The sequence below is a fragment of the Callorhinus ursinus genome, unplaced genomic scaffold, assembly GCF_003265705.2.
Source record: "Callorhinus ursinus isolate GAN/ISIS: 27379988/994484 unplaced genomic scaffold, GSC_fseal_2.0 scaffold87, whole genome shotgun sequence".
Lineage (NCBI taxonomy): Eukaryota > Metazoa > Chordata > Mammalia > Carnivora > Otariidae > Callorhinus > Callorhinus ursinus.
The window spans coordinates 2,508,187-2,520,948 of NW_027397149.1; the positions used below are offsets into that span (position 1 = coordinate 2,508,187).

The 12,762-nt window shown below is 48.4% G+C and overlaps 2 protein-coding genes across 4 annotated transcripts in view; one reads left to right on the forward strand and one right to left on the reverse strand.

Moving 5' to 3' along the window:
* NSMCE1 (NSE1 homolog, SMC5-SMC6 complex component) overlaps positions 1-12,762 on the forward strand; it is a 42,115-nt gene that overhangs the window by 20,819 nt on the left and 8,534 nt on the right. The window lies entirely within an intron of this gene.
* The window catches only part of KDM8 (lysine demethylase 8), a 49,157-nt gene continuing 45,631 nt past the window's right edge, over positions 9,237-12,762 (reverse strand). Inside the window, exons 8-10 of one of the 3 annotated variants that reach the window (XR_012376840.1) lie at positions 11,437-11,593; positions 10,733-10,860; positions 9,237-9,494 (exon numbers count right to left, since the gene is read on the reverse strand). Coding sequence is in view for 1 of the 3 variants with exons in the window: in XM_073888146.1 (XP_073744247.1) it covers positions 11,576-11,593 (18 nt within the window). In the remaining 2 variants the exon portion in view is untranslated. Of the gene's footprint in view, positions 11,594-12,762 lie in introns of all 3 variants that reach the window. The other 2 variants (XR_012376839.1, XM_073888146.1) reach the window with 2 other exon arrangements.

The following is a 12,762-nucleotide window of genomic DNA, read 5'->3' on the forward strand; positions in this document are numbered from 1 at the left end:
AATAAATGTGATAAAACTTTGTAAGCCCTATCCACTGAAATATACAAAATATTGCTGAGAGAGGTCAAAGAAGATCTAAATAAATGGAGAGACATACCATGCTCATGGGCTGGAAAACTCAATAGGGTTAAGATATCTGTTCTCAAATTGATCCAAAGATTTAACTGAATCCCAATCAAATCCCAGCAGGGCTTTTTGTAGAAACTGACAGACTGACTCTGAAATTCACATGGAAGGGTAAAGGACCTAGAAAAACTAAACATATTTTGAAAAAGACAATCAGACTTGGAGGATTAACACTGAGTTATTAAAGTTAATTAAGAGTAACCTGATCTTAAGATGTATGATATAGTTACCCTATCAAGACAGTGTGGTATTGGCATAAAGATAAACTCATAGATCAGTGGAATAGAGTAGAGAGTCTAGAAATAAGCCACACACAGAGGGACAGCTAAGTTTTGACAGAAATGTAAAGGCAATTCAATGGAGATAATCTTTTCAAAAAATGATGCTGGAATAATTGGATACCCCTTATTTAATTTAATTATGATTTTAAAAAGATTTTATTTATTTATTTGTCAGAAATAGAGCATGAACGAGCACAAGCAGGGGGAGTGGCAGGCAGAAGGAGAAGCAGGCTCCTCACTGAACAAGGAGCCCGATGTGGGACTCGATCCCAGGACCCTGAGATCATGACCTGAGCTGAAGGCAGACGCTTAGCAGCTGAGCCACCCAGGCATCCCTATTTTTTTAAAAATTTTTTATTGTTATGTTAATCACCCTACATTACATCATTCGTTTTTGATGTAGTGTTCCATGATTCATTGTTTGTGCATAACACCCAGTGCTCCATGCAGAACGTCCCCTCTTTAATACCTATCACCAGGCTAACCCATCCCCCCACCCCCCTCCCCTCTAGAACCCTCAGTTTGTTTTTCAGAGTCCATCGTCTTTCATGGTTCGTCTCCCCCTCCGACTTACTCCCCTTCATTCTTCCCCTCCTGCTATCTTCTTCTTTTCTTTTTTCTTAACATATGTGGCATTATTTGTTTCAGAGGTACAGACCTGTGATTCAACAGTCTTGCACACTTCACAGCGCTCACCATAGCACATACCCTCCCCAATGTCTATCACCCAGCCACCCCATCCCTCCCACCCCCACCACTCTAGTAACCCTCAGTTTGTTTCCTGAGATTAAGAATTCCTCATATCAGTGAGGTCATATGATACATGTCTTTCTCTGATTGACTTATTTCACTTAGCCTAACACCCTCCAGTTCCATCCATGTCGTTGCAAATGGCAAGATCTCATTCCTTTTGATGGCTGCATAATATTCCATTGTGTATATATACCACATCTTCTTTATCCATTCATCTGTCGATGGACATCTTGGTTTTTTCCACAGTTTGACTATTGTGGACATTGCTGCTATAAACATCGGGGTGCACGTACCCCTTCGGATCCCTACATTTGTATCTTTGGGGTAAATACCCAGTAGTGCAATTGCTGGATCGTAGGGTAGCTCTATTTTCAAATTTTTGAGGAACCTCCTTACTGTTTTCCAGAGTGGTTGCACCAGCTTGCATTCCCACCAACAGTGTAGGAGGGTTCCCCTTTCTCCGCATCCCCGCCAACATCTGTCGTTTCCTGACTTGTTAATTTTTGCCATTCTGACTGGTGTGAGGTGGTATCTCATTGAGGTTTTGATTTGGATTTCCCTGACAGGCATCCCTATTTTTTAAAAGATTTTATTTTTAAGCAATCCCTACACCCGAGGGGCTTGAACTCACAACCCTGAGATCAAGAGTCACATGCTCCACTGATCAGAAGTGCCCCAGATACCCCATCTTTTAAAAAATGAACCTCAAGCCATGCTTTTTGCACCATATACAAAAATTAACTCAAAATCAGTCAGAGACCTCAGTGTAAAACCTGAAACTATAACACTTCTAGAAGAAAATGTAGGAGAAAACCCTTGTGAACTTAGGTTAGACAAAGATTTCTTTGATACAATACAAAGATGTGATCCATAAGAGTATAAGTTGATAAATTGTAGACTTCAGAATGAAAAACTTCTCTTTTAAATACACTGGTTAGGGGGTAAAAAGACAAGCAAAACACAGGGAGAAAAGATTGCAAATCATATATCCAATAAAGTGCTTGTATCCAAAATATGTAGAGAACTCCCTGATCATACAGCTGAAAAAAAATGGGCAGAAGACTTGAACAGACACTTCACCAAAGAAGATATATAGATGGCAAATAAGTAGACGAAAAGTACTCCGCTTCATTAGGGAAATGCAAACTAAAACCACAGTGAGGTACACTACATGCCCATGCTAATACTGAAAAGATCGCATACCGAGTGTTGATGAGAAAATAGAGGAACTGGCACTCCATCTGTCAGAATCTAAAGTGGTATAGTCATTTTGAAAAAACATGGGCACTTTCATGACACAGCCATTTCTGTTTCAAGTAGTTGTTTTTAGACTCAAGGAAAATGAAGATACATGTCTGCACAAAGGCTTGTACCTAAATGTTCAGAGTAGGTTTGCTTGTAATGGCCGAGAATGGGAAACACCTGGCTGCCCATCAACAGGCGAACCGATAAAGAGGCTGTGGGATGATCAGTCTGATGGAATACTACTCAGCAGTAAAAAGGAATGAGCTGGTGCTACACACTCCTGTATGAATGAATCTCAAAGTGATTATATGCTGAGTGGGGGAAGCGAGGCAAAGGAGATTATGTGCTGTAGGAATCTGTTAACATACACCCCTAGATAGTGTGTACTGTGCTGGAGTGACAAAAGGTCTGTGGTCGCCTGGGGATGGCGTGGGGAGGCTTGTGGGGGTGAGAGAGATTACAGAGAGGCATGAGGGAACTTTTGGGGGGCGATGGGTATGTTGTCTTGATTGTGGTGACGGTTTCAGGGGTGTATACATATGTCAAGACCTATTAAATTGTGCTCTTTAAATAGATACAGTTCATTGTATGTCAGTTATACCCCACCAAAGCTGTTTTTAAAAATCTGAATATAAGGCCACTTTGCTATTATACGGTAGCTGTATAACCTTGGTCAGGTTGCTAAAACTCAGAGCTTCCATTTTCCTAGCTGTGAAGCGGGGCTGGAGATACCTGGCACCCGGAGTTATTTGTGGAGATTACAAATGTATTGTGTGTCATGTGCTTAAAGCCTGTACGTCCCCAGGATGGCTAAATGTAGGGGATAATCAGGTTCACGCGATAGAGCTCGTTCTCTTGGTCTGGTGAGGCCCTGCCTCATCTGTGTGAGCCTCTAAGAAAATAGATGTAGCATTCAGGAAATAGATCCTTTCTGTCCTGTATCCAGGGTTTACCTGGAGGAGCACCTTTCTTGAAGTCTGACTCACAAGAGAGTTGGGAAGTAGTTATGTGGTAGTCAGGTAGCCATGGAAAGTTTCTTTGGTTCAGTTTCCTGGAAAACAGAACAAACATGGAAGCCTGAATTCTGAAACCTTCACAAGTGGCCCAAGGCCCTTTCGTCATGGAGTGGTGTTGCCCAGCACAGGGTTTAAGGGTGCCCCAAACCAGAGCCTGACTCTTGGTATTTCATTTCTCCTGTGGCGTTACTGAACAGAAGCAAAAGTTTGCCATAGCCCACAAGTTGCATGGCAATAATTCTGGTTTCCAGCCCTTGTTAAAATGTTTTTGGGTCTGGTCTTTTGTTTTTCGGTTGAACAGGTTGGGTTTTTAGGGAATCACCAGGTCCAGCCTTCCAGCACCCAGCTGCTTCTCGCATCAGCTCCGGCCCTACCACTGTCAAATGCGGCCTTCCGAATCAGTGGCACATTTGCTGAGGGCCTTCTTTGCCTGTAGCTCTTCGGGGAGCCTTTTAAACTTATTTTTTATTTTGAAATAATTCCAAATTCACAGGATAGCTGTAAGGATAGTACAAGGAAGTATTACTTCCCTGGATCATTTGAGAGTTTCCAATTTGAAGTGCCATCACTGCTAAATTCCCTAGGGAATGTGTCCTTCTCGCAAAGACATCCTCCTAAATCCTCTTGGGATAACCATTCACATCAGGACCGATTAACACTGATGTATCACTGCCCTCTCATCCGCAGACCCCACTGGAGTTTTCCAGTTCTCTCAATACTGTCTTGTTTAGACAAGGGATCTGCCGCAGGGGTACGTGTCGCATTTAGTTACGTACGTTTCTTTAGGTGCCTTCAATTGGGAATCATTCCTCAGCCTTTTCCTTGATTTGTATGACTTTGACATTTTTGAAGATTACAGGTTAATTATTGCGTAAAACAGAGCTGCTAGAAATTTGACGCGAGCCACAGAGGTAATTAAAGTTTTCTGGGGGCCACGTTAAAAGAGGTAGAAGGAAACAGGTGTAATTAATATCCCAAATACCGTCATTTTCAACCTGTAACGAATGTAAAAAATGATTCATGAGATCTTTTCCATTTTCTAATATCACGTCTTCAAAATCCAGAATGTATTTTGCACTTGGGACATACCTGAATTGGATGAGCCACATTGTGAGCGCCAAGCCACCCCATGCCCGGTGGCTACTGCTGTTGGCAGGCTGCCCCTCAGTTCGGGCTGGTCTGTGCCTCCTCCCCATTCGGCTCTGGTTATGCTTTCTACTTTTGCAGACGTGATGCAGAAGCAGTGCTCCCTCTGCCTCCTGTCTGGTGGTATAACGATGTCGGTGAAGACGATGTCTGCACTGTAAGGTTATTCCTTCCTGTGTGAGTAAGAAGCATTTTACAGGGCGGTTCTTTGAGACAAAGTAAATATCCCACTTGTACCTGCTGGATTTAGCATCCAGTGGGGTTTCTTCCCTGACTTCATTTATTTTGTAGTGGTTTCCAGCTTGCCGTGAGGTACTGTTCTAGATGCCCCACATCGCATTTTGTAATTCGTGATGCTTCTTACGTGTTCATTTTAGTGGGTTTTTCAATTATCTGTGGTCCTAAGGACAAACTGGGTAAACGATCTCAAATTTTAGTTTAAAACAAATGAAGAGGGGCGCCTGAGTGGCTCAGTCGGTTGAGCGTCTGCCTTCGGCCCAGGTCATGATCTCAGGGTCCTGGGATCGAGCCCTGCGTTGGGCTCCCTGCTCCTCGGGAAGCCTGCTTCTCCCTCTGCCTGCCGCTCTGCCTACTTGTGCTCTTTATCTCTGTGTCAAATAAATAAATAAAATCTTTTAAAAATAAAAATAAACAAAACAAATGAAGATCTGACATGATTTCAGGGAGCAGAATAATAGGACGGTGTTCAAGCCAAAAAACCAGTTAACCGAAATGCACGTACCAAAAATAGACTGGTGAGCACAGTAGGAGAGGAACACTGGGGTTAGACAGGTATTTTCCGTGTTTGTCAAACCTTCTACCTGCCTTCCCTGTGGCTCTGTTTTTGTCCTGTTTTGTCCTCCGTCTGCCCCGCCGTGTTAGTGCCCTGTCAGGACCCCTGCATATCATTAGGCGGCGCGTGCTACCGGTGAGTCACCACGACATGGTTGACACTTTGGCATAGTGTTCCATCCTGTGTGTGGTCGTGTTGGTAAGCATCTTCTCTTTCCAGGGAGGACTCTGTGATCACTTGAAGCTGGCTCCCAAGCAGTTTTCCCCCTGTTTTTAATGATTTCATTGCACATTTGTCCCCTTTGGCTGTGAGGAACAGTTAATGAGCTTGCCACTGTCCAAGCCTGCCCGCCTTCCCAGTTAATCAAGGGGGATTAGGGATGTGATCGTAACTGAAAAGTGGCAGAAAACTAACATGAAGTCACCTCTGCAATGTAACTGGGTGGATTTCTGAACATACAGAATTTCACAACAGGTGGCTGTTTGTGCTTCCACAGGACTCTCTGGGCTCAGTAAGCTCCGTAACCATGAGGAAGTGAATGTTGCTTTCACGCCCCTGGCTCCTGAAGGACTCAAGGGGTCCAGATCCCAGCCCACTCTTGGCTGTGTGTGGTGAAGCCCCCAGGGTGGGACAGACCCCGGTGGCCAGCATAGATTTCCTGAGCCAGGACCTCTGGGTGCTCCACACTCTTCTAAGCGTGGACATCATTGGTTTTGAATTGCATTTTGTACCGGTTCTCAAACACGAGGGAGGTTCTGTGTGGCCAGTGGAGGGCCAGGGAGGACAGAGGTCCCAGTCAGAGACTTGGAGAAGTTCTTTTAGTTTCTGAGTCTCAGCTTTCTGTTTTCGAAAGGAAATCTTACCTACCTCATGGAAAAGTCATGAGGGTTAAACAGGGAAACTTCTGTTATGTGCCTGGTACAGAGTGCTTCCTAGGGCATGTTCAGTACGTGCTACTTGCTGCCCCTTCCTTCTTGTGTGACCCTTCCCATGTCATCTGACCCCACATCCTGGGGATGGGGTGTGGGGTAGTGACTATCAGAAGATTCATAGTGCTGATACATAGGGTGATTTAGACCGTAGGGCTGAATTTCTGATGCTGGCATTTTCTCCCCAAATCCAGAAAGTGTGGTCCCTATGTCCTAATGGAAGGAAGTCACAAGTGTGGATGTTGAGCTGGGGAGGGGCCTTGTGGGCAGGCAGGAGGCCCACGTGATGGGAGTGTGGAGCAAGGGGGCTCACGCTGGGATCACAAAGGAGTGTGGCTAAGGGTGATGGAGCCCCCAGTGGCTGTGCAGAGAGGGGGGTGCCGGGACCTGGCCCTGTTCTGGCTGTGTATGGTGGACAGGGGTAGAGGGCTACGAACGGTCTCCCAGGAGACTGTGGGAAGCTGGTCCACACTCCAGGGATGAGGAGAATTGGAGAAAGTGGCCAGAGTCCCCACTCTCAGCACCCTGGGCCTGCACACACCATTCTGCCACCTCGTTCATGCCTCCCGGGAGCAGGGCACTGAGCTGAGTCTTGCATGTGGACCTAAACAAAGACCACCCAAATGGGGATAGGCAGATGCTGCTTGTTCAGAGCTTGCTGTGGCAAGGGAGGCAGGCCCCTCACTGGTGTTTTGGCAGAGACCCACTGGCAGGTGTTGGGTGTGCCCTGACTGGAGGCTGGGGGCCGGTTACCTCGAAGCAGGACAGCTTTCTGTGGTTGGTCCTAAGTTGGAAGCAGGAACCAAAAACTAGGGAAGCCGTCAGTTACAAAGCAGGTCCTGGTCATCATGCACCAGTTACCACGCGGGTTATCATCGGGCTTCTGGGACTCGTTGCTAGAGGTAGTGGTCTGACTTTCTAGAAGGCTGGCTTCTAGGTGGTGGGCTGGCTTCCAGGGCTGGTTACTGTAGATGAGGGGTTGCTTCTCTGGGCTGGTGGCTGCAGATGGTGGGTCAGAGTCCTGTTCTTATTTGTGGTCTGTTCCTGGTCTGTATACTTCTTTTTCTTGCACTTTGCTTAATGCGCTTTCTACATGTTTTTTTTTGTTTTTTTTTTTTTACAAATCAAAGGTTTGTGGCAACCCCACAGCAAGCAAGTCTGTTGGTGCTTTTTTCCCAGCAGCATACTTCTGTCTCTGTGTCACATTGTGGTCATTCTTGGCACTATTTCAAATGTTTTCATTATATTTGTTACAGTGATCTGGGATCCTGTTGATTACAACTTGCTGACAACTCAGATGATGCTCAGCATTTTTAGCAATCATGTATTTTTAAATGAAGGTATGTGCATTGTTTTTTTAGACATAGTGCCATTCCATATTTAGTAGATGACAGCGTAGCGTAAGTGTAACTTTTATATGCACTGGGAAGCCAAAAAATTCACTTGACTAGCTTTACTGTGATGCTGCTTGATTGTGGTGGTTTGGGATGAAGCCCGTGTTACCTCTGAGGTATGTCTGTATTCAGAAGAATGAGTGTGACACAGTCTGTTCCTTTGAGTTATTCACAGCTCAGCCCACAGCCTCTTATCTGGTGGGTCAGGGAACAGAGTGGCCCCATTAGTCATCGTGTCTCTTTATGGCAGGGTCCCAGCCCACATCAGAATTTGAAAACCGGGGACAGTCAGTGGTATCTAGCTGACGGGCACAGTTTGTTTGCCCTATAGTGTTTTAAAAACTCATGACCACGTTAAAAAACCAACCAACCGGGAGATTTCTCATAAAAATCAGAAGATTGGGCATGTGGCTGAAGCAGAGTAGTCCTGCTGCTCTTGGTGGGACATGTGTCCTCCACATCACCCACTGCATCCGCTCTTGTCCCCATCTGGGCTTCTGCCTGGCCTCTGTGGGCATCCGATTCTGTCAGGACCAACAAGCTGGGCTCAGCTGAAACCCGGAGAGGAGGGAGCTTACGCACCAGGGATAGAGCCAAGCCAGTTTGCTTTTAGCGGGTGGGCAGTCAGTCCCCACAGAGCCCCTTCATCTGCCCCGGAGGTTCCTGGGGTGGTGGGAATGGAGGCCGCCTCTGGTCTCAACAGTGGGTGGCCCACCTGTGTTCAAAGGCTGAGATGCAGTGAAATGCAATTAATAGCATCAACAGTCAAGTTCTGCTGAAAGTGGCTCAGGTTTCTGATGACTTACGTTGTAGTTCAGGGTGCCGCCTGCCCTAGCACCTTAGTGACAAAGAGGCAGCACCGTTCAGTTGCTGACTGGAGCACTGACCCACAGAGCTCTGGTGAGGGGCCTGGCCGATGGGTCAAAGAGCAGACTTTCTAACTAAAGTTAGATTAAAAAAAAAAAAAGATCTCTGTGTACTTGGAAACAGCTCTCTAAGCAGATTTAAGAACAGTCCATCACTGGGCGCCTAGGCGGCTCAGTCGGTTAAGCGGCTGCCTTCGGCTCGGGTCGTGACCCCAGCGTCCTGGGGTTGAGTCTCATGTCGGGCTCCCTGCTCAGCAGGGAGTCTGCTTCTCTCTCTCTCTCCCTCTGCCTCCTCCTCCCTGCTCTGTCTCTCACTCTTTGTGTAAGATAAATAAATAAAATCTTCAAAAAAAAAAAGAACAGCCCGTTGTTCAAAGACCGTCCATGCCCCCAGCCCCCTCTGTACCATCAGAGGCCTGAGCTCATCTATCTTGTCATGGGGCACTGCCATTTTTCTCTTTTTGGATTCAGAAACTTGAGGGTGAAGGCATCAGGTCACATTGTTGGTGAGGATTGAGATACCTTTTTTTTACCCTTAAACGGGAAAAGTCAAACAAAAAAAGTAGACTAATACAATGAAGCCCATCGCCCAGCTAAAATGGCAACTCATAACTAATCTTGTTTTATCTACACATCTGCTACGTACTTAACCCTTATTATTTTGAAGTAATTCTCATGACATTGTTAAGTATCTAAGCAAAACTTTATTTGAATGAATGCTCAAGTCCTTTTGTCACTGTACCAAAAACTAAAGGCCAGCCCTTGGATTGCCAATCTGTAGTCTGTCCCTCGCTGGCCCTGGTTTCTTGGGTAAGCCCTTAAGCTCCGTGACCCTTGGTGTTCTCTGTGGAAGCGCCCAGACCCTGCTGTATCCGGCTTGCCTCGGTGGTTGTTCACGAGGCTCTGATGAGATCACGAGGGGGTGGAAGCGGGGTACACGGTGCACTGCTACACAGATAAAAGAATTACTTATTGAACGTACTGGCCACGTGAAAGACCGCCCCCTCCCTCCCTGCTCTTCCAGCGCCCTCGACTGGCCAGACTTTGGAAGTGGCATCATTGTCCGTTCCCGTCTTTCTTACACGCCCCGGAGTGTCCAGAGTCCTTTTCCCAGGCAGATGGGAAGGTCACAGGCTGAGATGTGACCCCTTATACAGCCTGTCTGGCCCTGTGTCCCTGCCCACCAGCCTTTCCCAGCCCCCGGTGTGCCCCAGCGCCCATGCCTGACCCGGGGCCTGGCCTGCCCCCTCCCCAGCGCCACATTCAGGGGGACCACCCCCAGCCGGCCCATCAGGTGAGGGGCCTGTCACAGGGCGAGTTGGCCCACAAGTGGTTTGGTCCCTTGGGGTCTTATTTTTTGCTGTTATTTCCTCTGCCTAAAAATAGCATTTTCTATCTATAGTTGCCTAGTTTGGAACAAAACTATTTGTTGCTCAGAAGTTAGGGCAGCAGACTTCCTGACCGCCTGCCGCCCAAGTGTGCGGTGAACCCCCGGTTCCACTAGCCTCCTGAAAAGCAGGGACCCTGATTAGCAAGAAGAGGTTTAATTGAATTTTAAGAGAAAAGGAGAGAATAGATACAAAAGTAGCCAGAAAAAGCAGTCTCTCAAAATGAAGCAGCCCGGCTTGTCAGAGAACGGTGGCCCCTTTTGTGTGGTGCCGCCTGGGGACTACCCGGAGTTCCCGTTCTTGAACTGTCCCATTGGAAGGGCATTTCCTACTAAAGAAAGAGCTCTTTTGTCCTCTCCTGGGCCTTGGCCTTTCGGCCCCTCACATGGCAGGGTGTGTGTTCCCAGAGAAGGCTTGCTCTGCTCTGCTGAGGCCCTGTGGCTTCGTGCTCGGGATGTGGGGTCAGGCCGGCCTGGGAGCCCTTGCTGAGTGATGGGGACTCTCTCCAAGCCTCTTGCATATCAAGATGTTATTCGTGACTCGAATTCTGGAGCCCTTCTGGTAGTGATGACGTGAAGCAAGCGAGTGAGCAGTGCCCAGCACACACTCTGGTGGATTACAGCCACATGTTTGTAGGCTCGCTGTTTGTAGCTCATCTAGAGCAACTTTGCCCCAGCCCACAAGGAAGGCCCAGGGACACCCTGTTCCCATGAAGAGAGGACCCAGGGGCCTCGTAAGATCCATAGACCTCTGCTTGGTTCGGACGTGGTGCCACGTACCAGTTTCAGGAGTTACCTGCTCTCTGAGAAGAGACGGTGGTGGGGGGTCTGGGGCCTTGCTCGTCACTTCTTGGAGCTGGTCCTCCCATGATGCTGACTGCAGGTCCGTGGTGTTGAGGGACCCAGCCTCTGATCCAGCTCAACCTGCAAAAAAATCTGGTAACTTTGATACTTAGCTGAAGCCTGTCTTTTTTCTCAATGGGTTTGCAATTCTGAAGGGAGGAGTGATGTTATTAATTAATTCTCTTAAGTCGTCAACATGGCAGGACTAAGGCTGGAAATAATTGCTTCAGAAGTGCGTGGTTCAGCCTTTTATCTTAGGCACTTTATCATGACCATGGCCTTATAGGATATTGGGGCCCAAGGGATCCTCTAACTGTCCTTTGGCCCAGGGTGTTTATACAGATCTGCAGCCTGGAGCTTCTAGGCTTCAGGAGCAGGGCAGGGCGTGGGGGCATGGCCGTGCAAATAGCTCCTTGGAGGACTGGAAGTCGGGAAGCACCAGTCCCGTGTACCCGTGACACTTGATGGGCCCGTCGGGGAGCTTGGTAGCAAGCAAGCGACCCAGTTCTGGCCGAGCTTAAAAGAACCATGTTGGAAGGGCGCTGGGGACAGGGACACACAGAACTGGTTGACAGCCAGGGGCCAGACTGGTGAATGGGCAGGACCCAGAGGGCACCAGGACACAGGACGACCTTCCGGCCAAAGCCATCTTCCCACCTTCCCACCTCCTGGTGGCCGAGCTGGAACCACCTCGAGCTCTCCTTTTTGTCCCTTCCTAGATTGAGAGTGTCCATCTGATAGGCTGAGCACGGGGTCTGGGGCCACTCCTCCTGATCTCAGTTCTGGTCCCGTCAGCTTACTGCCTTCCGATTCTCTGGAAAAGGGTACCTGGAATTATTCTTCTCCCCAGATCACACTTTTAGGGGAAAGACAATTAAAAAAAAAAAAAAAAAGAAAAGAAAAAGCTAAGGTCTGGTTAGAGATGGAAATGGCTATTGGCAGTCAAACGTTACCAGATGACCCCAGGAGTGGGGCGGCCAGATCTAGTAACTGGGGCAGCCGGGTGATCGGGGAAGGCAGTGCTTGGGAGCTGCAGGAGGCCAGCACAGGCACCTCCCCTCAGCTGGTCTGGTCGGAGAGGCGTGCCCAGGAGGGGACGTGTCCAGGACGTCGGGGGAGTGGGAGGCTGGGGGGTTGGAGCGAGGGGTGGCCCTAGAAAGAGAGTCAGAGGGATGTGTTCTAGACTCGTGAAGTTGGAAGTGAGGCAGTGGGTGGCCTTCAGGGATGAGAGAAAGGGCGAGACTCACCTGAGGACCCCCAGAGAGGCGGGGTGGGACTGGGCTGGCCCCATGGCACCATACTGTTGCCCCCAAAACTCAAGTCGGGTGGGGGGTGTTCCTGAACACCAGAGAAGTGTATTCTCTCCATTGAGAAGGAGATAGTATGGCACAGGGAGTGAGAAACACAAACAGTGTCAGCAGCGGGCAGCGATGCGGACATGCCCTTGACATAGGAAGCCGTGTGGTCAGAGACCGAGGAGGCAAGGGAATGTGAGCACTTGAGCAGGTGGCAGGTTCCTGCAGCAATGGCGATAGGAAGTGCGTTTTTTCATTTTTGTTTTGGTCTTTTGGGGTTTTTTGCTGTTGTTCAGTGAAAACATGCATGTTTCTGAAAAATGAGAGTGGACAGCACGCCGGAGGGGTGGGAGAGGGGAAAGCTCAGAGTGGCTATTAGCTCATCTCCATGCAGGCGAGGTATCTGGAAAGTCCACCCTATTGCAGTGTTTGTGATCAGCCCACAGGGTACATTTTTCTGAACCATACCCAAGAGTGGCCTTTTCGGTGGAAAATGTGCATTATCACTTTCGGAGGGAGGTGGGACTTGCCATTGTGTCATATTGGGTGGACGGAGAAGCTCCTGCCCACGAAGGGCCCTGTCACCCCCCCCCCCCCCCCCCCCGCCCCAGGCAGTGAGAGGCGGCCCTGAAGGCCCGACTGCCATGCAGCCAGCTTCCCAGGGTTGGGTGCGCTGCGGCAGAAAGGG